The sequence below is a fragment of the Acinonyx jubatus genome, chromosome C2, assembly GCF_027475565.1.
Source record: "Acinonyx jubatus isolate Ajub_Pintada_27869175 chromosome C2, VMU_Ajub_asm_v1.0, whole genome shotgun sequence".
Lineage (NCBI taxonomy): Eukaryota > Metazoa > Chordata > Mammalia > Carnivora > Felidae > Acinonyx > Acinonyx jubatus.
The window spans coordinates 69,839,349-69,848,894 of NC_069384.1; the positions used below are offsets into that span (position 1 = coordinate 69,839,349).

The 9,546-nt window shown below is 41.0% G+C and overlaps 1 protein-coding gene across 2 annotated transcripts in view; it reads right to left on the minus strand.

Moving 5' to 3' along the window:
• The window catches only part of SNX4 (sorting nexin 4), a 70,010-nt gene extending 61,470 nt beyond the window's left edge, over positions 1–8,540 (minus strand). Inside the window, exons 1-2 of one of the 2 annotated variants that reach the window (XM_053220974.1) lie at positions 8,359–8,540; positions 3,847–3,873 (exon numbers count right to left, since the gene is read on the minus strand). In XM_053220974.1, coding sequence (XP_053076949.1) covers positions 3,847–3,873; positions 8,359–8,499 — 168 coding nt within the window. In that variant the 5' untranslated portion in view covers positions 8,500–8,540. The remainder of the gene's footprint in view (positions 1–3,846; positions 3,874–8,358) is intronic. The other variant, XM_027061069.2, reaches the window with a different exon arrangement.
• Between the last annotated feature and the right edge of the window lie 1,006 nt (positions 8,541–9,546).

Genomic DNA, 9,546 nt, shown 5'->3' on the forward strand with positions numbered 1-9,546 from the left:
TGATCACATAACCAAATAATCACACCCCCTACAAATCTAACTCAGAGAAATGTAAACATATGTCCACACAAAGACTTATATACGAGTGTTCACAGCAATATTTATAATAGCTAAAACTGTAAACTACAATGTCCATAAAATGGTGAACAGATTAAAAAAAATGTGATATATCCATACAATCAAATATTATTCAGTAATAAAAAAGGAACTACTAATATATGCTATATAACATGGTTGAAACTCAAAAACACTCTAAGCCAGGCTCAAAAGACAATAGATTGTACAATTCCATTTGTATGAAATATCCCAAAAAACAAATTTATATAGAAAGTAGACAGCTACTTTCCTACTAACACCTACAGCTAAGGTTGTGAAGGGAGATTAACTACAAAGGAAAGAGAGAATTTGGGGGAATGACTGAAATGTTCTAAAACTGGATTATAGTCATGGTTGGTTGCACAACTCTCTAAATTCCCTAAAAATAACTGAATTATATATTCATAATCAGTGAATTTTACAGTAAATTATACCTTAATAAAGTTCTTTAAAATAAAATCCCCAAGTCCATACTGAAAAAGACAAATAGAAAGTTTGATAAGGAACAAGATATTTTCAATTTCCAAGTATGTTCCCACAAATTATTAATTACAAAAGGGAAAACAGCAACTTTATATTGAAGCCTGGCAGAAAATGTGATCATACTACTGGGAAATACAAATCATGTGTGAACTGTTAAATTACAACTAGAACACAGCATGACTTCAGTGGCAATTTCTGCCAAAGATGCATAACCTTTCTCAGTAAAGACTGAGAACTTCCAGATTGGAGGAAACTAAAGAGATAATACAATTAAATGCAATCCATGAGTCTGGACTGGATCATTTTGCTCTGAAACACTATTGGTACAACTGGCAAAATTTAAACAGTTTGAGGATTAGATACTAGTCATTTATCAATGTTATTTTCCTGATTTTGATGGCAGTACTGTGGTTACATAGGACAATGTCCTTGTTTGACCCTGAAATACTGAAAGGTTTTTGTTTTGTTTTGTTTTTTTAAGTAATCTCTACAGCCAAGGTGGGGCTCAAACTCATGATCCCAAGATCAGGAGTTGCAGGCTCTACTGACTGAGCCAGCCAGGCACCCCTCACACTGAAAGTTTTGGGAATGAGATGAGGGACTATAATGGCAGTTCAGTGGCTCAGTCAGTTAAGCATCTGACTCTTGGTCTCAGCTCAGGTCAAGATCTCACGGTTCATGAGATAGAACTCAGAGTCGGGCTCTGACAGCACAGAGTCTGTTTGGGATTCTCCCTCTCTCTCTGACCCTCTCCTGTATGCATGTGTTCACACATGCATACTCTCTCTGCCTCTCAAAATAAATAAATAAATCTTAAAATAGTTCATGGGAAAAAAGGATCTTCATACTGTACTTGCTTATAAATTTGATACCATTTTTATAAATGAGACTATTTCAAAAGATTTTTAAATAGTCTTTACATTTACAAAAGTAATTTTAGTTTGTTATGTTTGAGAGAAGGAAAAAAACAAAGATACATGCCTTCCAAATCATTACTGAGGATAAAACCAAAGAATTATTGCCCACAAAGGAAAACCAAAAATAGAAACCAAAATAAGAAAGCATAAAACCTCACAGAAGAAAATCAACTAAAAATAAAGCCAGTTAGGACAATGCAAATGTTTTAAATTCCCTACGGTAAACAAGAGAAAGTTTAACACATAACACAAGGCATAAAAATTATAACATGGACAAACACAAATACAAATAAACTGAAATCAAAAGAAATCAGTGTAGCATCAGCCAAAGCAGATAATCAAGAAAACATAAAATAACAGGAAATCAGGGGGAAAAAAAAGTTTGTAATTAGAAGAGCCAAGGATCAATTCACCCTCAGATTAGTAGCCAGTTTGCCAGAATTTGAGTTTTTAAATCTCTCTGCCTCAGTTTCCTCATCTGTAAAATGAGGATGAGAGTACTGACCTCATAACATTATTGGGAACATTTAATGAGTGAATGCAGGTAGAGTGTTCTAAGAGCTCAAGTATTATCTATCACTTATTATTTGTAGGTTTAAGTTTTCTCTTATTATGAAACTAATACAGGTTTAATGTATAAACATTGAAAAGTATAGAAAAAATTAAATAGAAATCACACACATCCCACAGCCCAGCACTAACCATGCTGACGTACCATTCCTGGGCTACTTTCTTACAATCTTTTTTTCCAAGTGTGATGCTACTGTGTTACTGAAACAGGTCAAAGATCTGAAATTTAAGAACTACCCAATGAATTGACTTTCCTCAGGGGATATGTCTACAATAGTCAAAAGTAGCAGGTGTTACGTTAAAAATAATGTATTTAACTTAGGCCTAAGAGCAAAGCTTACTTCAGTTGTAGATAAGAAAAACTTAGTTATAATACATTATGCTTTTTAAATAGCATAGAAAATATGCTTATTTATAAAAATATGCTTTTTATCTATAAAAATATATATTTTTTAAATTAACAGTGATTCAGAACACATTAATTTTTACTTAAAATATGTAAGTCTGAACAGTTTTCCAAACTGAGTCAGAACATATTCACAGTTCATGAAATCAATTTGGCGGTTTGTGACCAACATTTCTTTTTAAAAATAAATAACTGGGGCACCAGGATACCTCAGTCAGTTGAGCATCAGACTCTTGATTTCGGCTCAGGTCATGATCCCCACATCGGGCTCCACATTAGCAATGTAGAGCCTGATTGGGATTCTCTCGCACACGCTCTCTCACTGCCTCTCCCCCACTTGTGCTCACATTCTTTCTCTCACTCTTGCACTCTCCTTCTAGCGGTGCCTGCATGGCTCAGTCGGTTAGGTATGTGACTTTGACTCAGGTCATGATCTCACAGTCTGTGATTCAAGCACTGAATCAGGCTCTGTGCTGACAGCTCAGTCTGGAGCCTGCTTCAGACTGTCTCCCTCTCTCCCTCTCCCTCCCTCTCAAAAATAAATAAACATTAAAATAAATAAACAAACAAACCTAAAAAAAAAAAAAAAGAATAGGGGCACCTGGGTGGCTCAAGTTGGTTAAAGGTACGACTTCAGCTCAGGTCATAATCTCACAGCTTGTGAATTCAAGCTCTGCATCAGGCTCTCTGTGTCAGCACAGATCCTCCCTCTCTCTCTCTGCCCCTCCTCCATTCTCTCTAAAAAATAAATAGGGGCGTCTGTGTGGCTCAGTCGGTTGAGCATCGGACTTTGGCTCAGGTCACGACCTCAACAGCTCGTGAGTTTGATCCCCCTCCCATTGGGCTCTGTATTGACAGCTCAGAGCCTGGAGCCTGCTTCAGATTCTGTGTCCCTCTCTCTCTCTGTCCCTCCCCTGCTCCCACTCTCTCTCAAAAATAAGCATTAAAATAATAAATAAATAAGCATTAAAAAAATAGAAGAATGTCAGAGAGTACTATATGAAGTAATGATTAAGTATTGTTTCCTGAACAATTATGTATTAAAGGATATGTATGCTGATTAGGATGTAGAAAATGTATTTTGTACTGTGAGTCACCCTTGAAAAACTAACTCTGAGAGCTGCTGAGGTAGAAAATGAGGAAAGATTCTGCAGTGTGATTTAATCATCTGCTGCTAAACTGATACATTCTGTAACTACCCCTGTACATTTTCTTTTCCTTTTTCATGTTATTCTCACCCACACATGCCTCAAACCTTGCTCACAGTACCAGCCTATTGCACTCAGTTCTCTGCTGCCAATCAGCGAAGGTGTCACGGGATACAGCGATTGCTAAGCAAGAAGCACAAGTTGCACAAGAACTCTTTGCACTCACCAGCACTCCCAGGCCTAAAGCATGCTCCTTAAAAAAAAAAAAAAAAATCACTCATGACTCCCTCAGGCAATGATTTTTCTCTGGACAAACACTATTAACTATCAACTCAATGGAATCTTCCAGACTAAAAAGAAGTTCTCCTACTTCCCATTCCCTTGCTATTTCATCTCTCTTCTGCCAGGACTAATTGCTACTTTCTTGGAGACTGGATTCCTCTCTCATTTTTCCATCTTCTAAATTATTTTAAATAGAACTGGCAGTACTTAAAAAAAAAAAGCCCTCTTCCTTACAGGGAACAAAAGTATGAAAGGAAAAAAAAGAAAACTTCTAAATAAACAATGGAAAGGAGGAGGATTGAAGACTCACAGAAAGAAAAAGAAGAGACTACAGAAGAGTTGATAGCAGAATTTAAAGAATCCTGGTTAGTGATGTTTGAAACCAAAGGAGATTTGAGACTCAAGCAGTGCTTGTTTCTATTACCCACAGGTGTAGGGCAACTGGTATAATTACTCTCAGCCCAAACCTGCAGTCAAAAATAAGGCTGATGGGGCACCTGGGTGGCTCAGTCCGTTAAGCATCTGACTTTGGCTCAGGTCATGATCCCGTGGTTCATGAGTCTGAGCCCTGTGCTGGGGCTTGGGATTCTCTCCCTCTTTCTCCCTCTCTCTCTACCCTTCCCCCCGTCCCTCTAATCAAAATTAAAAATTTAAAAAAAGGCTAAGATAAGGCAAGCTTTCTGCATCTCTATACACCATCTGCATACATATTTTTGTGGTGAAAAATTGCTTGATAAATCAACACATCTTTTGCACCTTTTTCTTAATATTGTAACTAAAAGATTTAAAGTACAGTATTGGAGAAATTAACAAGTCTATTTTTAACTTTTTTTTTTTTTTTTTGGAATGAAGCAGCATGGCTTGCTGGAAAGAGCGCTGATTTCCTAGCCAGGAGGACCTGGGCTCAGATTCCAGCCATACCAGTGACTAGCTTGTGACCTTGGTGAAATTACTTCTCTCTGAAGCTATGCTTCCCCATCTTTATCTGTCTTTCGGGGGTAACTTACAGAATTAAATAAAAAGTACAGCTTACTGTGCATAGCACCCACAAACAACAAATCTTTCTGCTCAGACCACATTCCTATCAATAACAGTAACAATGTGGCTATGGTTATTGCAATACTTCTCAACTGGAAGTGGATGGGAGAAGAGAGGATAGAAAGAGGGAAAAGTGAGTAGATGACCCTCTAAGGAAGGACTTGGGAGTTTTGTCAGGGAGGGGACAACGTACAGAGTATAAGTGAATGTTTATGTTTAAACTCCTGATTCTGAAATGTTTGATTCTGAAAATATCTGTCCAAATGACCTGTGTCTCTAGAATTACTAAATTAGGGAGCTGCTTTAAGAAACCCCATAAGTTCAGTCACTAATGAATGGTATATTTACAAACATTTTCCTAAAATGTCAGGTAATACAACTTTTACTATACGATATCATCTTTGGGTTTTCAAATATCTCAAACTTAATATACATAAGTTTTAATGAGGTATTTATAATCAACTTCTAAATTAAGATAAATGGATTTTATACTATAGTTGTGACTTCATATTAATCATCTAAAGGCTTTCACAAAAAAATTATCCAAAAAAATTTTTTTCAAGATTTTTTTAAACTAAATTCTACACCCAACCTGAGACTCAAACTTACAATCCTGAGATCAAGAGTCACATGCTCTACCAACTGTGCCAACCAGGTGCCCCACCAAAATTGTATCATTATAATTAAAATTAAACTCATGATGTTTTGTTGTTGCCAACAAAAGGTAGGATTCTTGCCTTTTGAAATAATCTAAAATTGCTTTAACACATATCCATGAGATTGGCAACTACTTGAAGATCTAAAAATATTAAGTGTTGATAAAGACAGAAAGCAATTTGGCATCATCTACTAGGGTTGAATGTGCTAATACCCTACAATCCAGCAACCCCACACCTAAATTTATATTAGATATTTGCACCAAGAGATATGTAAGAAAAAATTAACGACAGTAATTTTTTAGAAATAGCAAGAACCTTGTAGCCATCCCAAAGTCTGTAAACACAAGAAGAAATAACTGTAGAGGGGTGCATGGGTGGCTCAGTCAGTTGAGCGTCCAGCTTCAGCTCAGGTCATGATCTCACCGGTCGTGAGTTCAAGCCCCGCATCAGGCTCTGTGCTGACAGCTCTGAGCCTGGAGCCTGCTTCAGATTCTGTGTCCCCTCTCTCTCCGCCCCACCCCTGCTTGTGCTCTGTCTCTCGCTGTCTTCAAAAATGAATAAACAAAAAAATTAATAACTGTAGAATATCTATGAAATGGCATACTATATGGGGAACATGGTTGGCTCAGTAATTGAGCATCTGACTCTTGATTTACGCTCAGATCATGATCCCAGGGTTGTGGGTTTGAGCCCCTCGTCAGGCTCTGAGCTGAGCATGGAGCCTGCTTAACAATCTTTCTCCCTCATCTATATTTATATTTATAAAAATAAAATGGCAGACTACAAAGCCACCAATATAAATGAACTAAGCCACATTTTGGAATCCCAAAAACATATTGAGCAAAGAGAGGAATAGTAAAATTATGTCACTTATGTAAATTTCAAAGTCAGGTAAAACTAAACAATATATTGTTTAGGAATATATGTGGTGAGATTATAAGAAAAGCAAAAGAACTATTAATACAAAATGCAGAATACAGGCTACCTCTGTGGTGGAGGGAGTGAGCTGTAATGAGAGAACATATGAGGGCTTCAATTATTTTGTGATATAATTATTTTGTGAGATCTTCTCTGTACTAATGATATACTTCACAATAAAAGTTGTTTTGTTTTGATTTGTTTGTAAGGGGAAACACAAAAACTAAGTCACAAGTGGGGACCTGAATAAAGAGCAAATCAGGTGTTCCTGGGTGGCTCAGATAGTTGAGCTTCTGACTCAATTTCAGCTCAGGTCAAGATTCTCTCTATCTCTCCCTCTGGCCATCCCCTGCTCACATGCACACTCCCTCTCCCTCTCTTTCAAAAAAAAAACAAAACCCCAAAAAACTCTTTTTAATGTTTATTTTTGAGAGACAGAGAGACACAGAGCATGAGTAGGAGAGGGGGAGAGAGCGAGACACAGAATTCGAAGATGGCTCCAGGCTCTGAGCTGTCAGCACAGAGCTGGACATGGGGCTTGAACTCATGAACTGTGAGATCATGACCTGAGCCGAAGTTGGATGCTTAACTGACTGAGCTACCCAGGTGCCCTAAAAAAAAAAAAAAAATTTTAAAGCAAATAATGTAAGAGCCAAGGTTTCAAACCACAGAATACACACACTTCTCTCACATTTAATATAAGATCCTGACTTTTCCACAAATAATTCTACATTTTGGGAAAAAAATAAATGGAAAACTTAAAACTCGCCCAAAAAAGTCCTCATGCTACCTTATATTTCTCAACATTTCCCTAAGAAGGAGAAACCGTCCGGTGAAGTTCTGGGCATCAGGTCTCTAAAGAGACTAGAGACTTTCTAGTTACATTCAGCAAACAGCTTTAACTTTTCGTTATCCATATACTAGAAGCATGGGCAGTTCTATATTAGCACTGACACCTGTTCCAGAAAAAAAACCAAACTGATGATTAATGCACAATCTTGGATAGAATGGTCTCACGTGGCGCGCTAGTTTCTGGAATGCTTCAATTTAACCGGTCTACCTATCTTGCATTATGCGTGGAAACACTTCGGAATGAAAGCAATTACAACTACAAGATGTTGCATTTTCTCCTCTCTTCAGGTGATGAAAATCACTCATTACCAGGGGCTTCACAAAGCAAATAAATACATGGGATATAAATGATAAAACGTCAACTGGAAAATATGGCACTGCCTCCAAACGAAGAAACTGCAGATAAATAAGGAGTTTAATTTTTTTTTTATTTGTACCTTTTCTTGAATCCGACACCTTCTTCAATTTCCTGGTGGTGGCACCAAGCCGACTACCCTTTATAACCTCCAACTATTTGGTCAAGCCCCTCATTCCCTTCCTTCAACACCACTGCCCACTCACCACGACGCCTCCGTTCGCACAACCCCTCACCAGAATGTCAAGAACAACAGCGTTCGTCTTCAGGTCCCAACCTCCAGGTCCCCCGACCTCTGAACACCGCACCCGCTCCAGCCTGGCAGGTTCCGGGCTCCGACCTCCATGCCCCCGGGACCGCACCCACACATCTCCTCCGCTCCCCTCACCGCCGCCGCCTTCTCCGTCCTTCCCTCAGTCCCGCTGCCCCAGGCGGTCGCCCCTCCCCAGAACCCGCTTTTCCACTGAGCCTCTCCCTCAATGCACCTGTGGCTCGGCCCTTCCACCCTGCTGTCCCCTCACCGCGACCCCCCCCCACCCCCGGCCAAGTCCCCCGGCCCTCGCCAGCCCAGCCCAGCCCGGCCCGCTAGGCCCGGACACCAGGCCCTGCGGCCTCGGCTGCCCCTTCTCCTCACCGTGCCGTCTCCGGGGACCTCGTCTCGGGAACCCTCCGCTTCCTCACCGACCGCAGCCTGCAGCCCCGCGTCGGTGTGGCCCAGCGGCTCTAGGGTAGCCGGCTGCCACTGCCGCTCGAGATCCGGAGGTGCCTGCTCCATGTCTGCAGTTTGGCGCGGCAGACCCAGTGCGCTTGCGCCGCCGCGCAGCGCGCCCCGCCCCCTTTCCCCGCCCGGGAGGCAGCGCCCGGCCCTCCTTCCCTAGCCTGGGCTGCCGCTCCCAGAGTCCCTTTCCTTGCTTATGCTGCCGCGCGTGGAGCCCGTTCCCCTGGCTCGGTCAGCGGCGGCTGAGACCCACAGAGCTCCCTTGCCTGTGGCTGAGGCGGAAAGGCGCGCCTGCCTAGGTACTGGCCACCGCTGCTAAACTGGGATACGCAGAAACCCGGGAGAACTGATGGAGGGAGAGAAGGGGAAAAAAGGGAAAGGTGAAGACCAAAGTAGACATGGGAACCATTCCGATTGGTGATCACCTAGAGAAAAATTGAAACACAAAAGAAATCGGAGGCCGCAGTCTGACCTCGCTCTCGGCCTCTGACTTGCCTGCCTTGTAGGTTCCATTTTTTACCCGGAAAGATCAGAGAGGCGCAAATTAAAAACTTTTAGCGGGTCCAGTAACACATTTAGCAAAAGGTAGCACATGCAAGTTTTTGAGAGAAGTGAAGAAGTGAAGCATTTGGCTGAAGCGGTGTTTGAAATCCGTTGCGTTTCTGATCCGGAGAAACCCAGAGATTTCTGATCATTTTCTACAAACATACTTTAATGAATTTTCGGAACCCGCTTCCTTGATAAGCATTCACTATGGTAACCTGATGGGAAATGCTCACTGGGTGTACCAGGATGTGGTAGTTGGCCGTTCCTTATATGCAGTCTGGTCATCAGTTTTTCCATGACACAAACCTCATTCTGCCCAAATACCTAGCTGTTCCAAGTTGTGACACACAATGTGCTCTTCCTGGATTGCATTCTCTGCCCACCCCCCCCCCCCCAACTGGTGAATTTCCCATTCATCCCTAAAACCTCAATCAAGTTATAATGTCCAAATGCTAACATCACTGTGTTAATAAATCAGTTAGAGGGCCTAGGTGGCTCAGTGGTTAAGTGTCCGACTTTGGCTCAGGTCATGATCTCACCGTTGGGAGTTCGAACCCT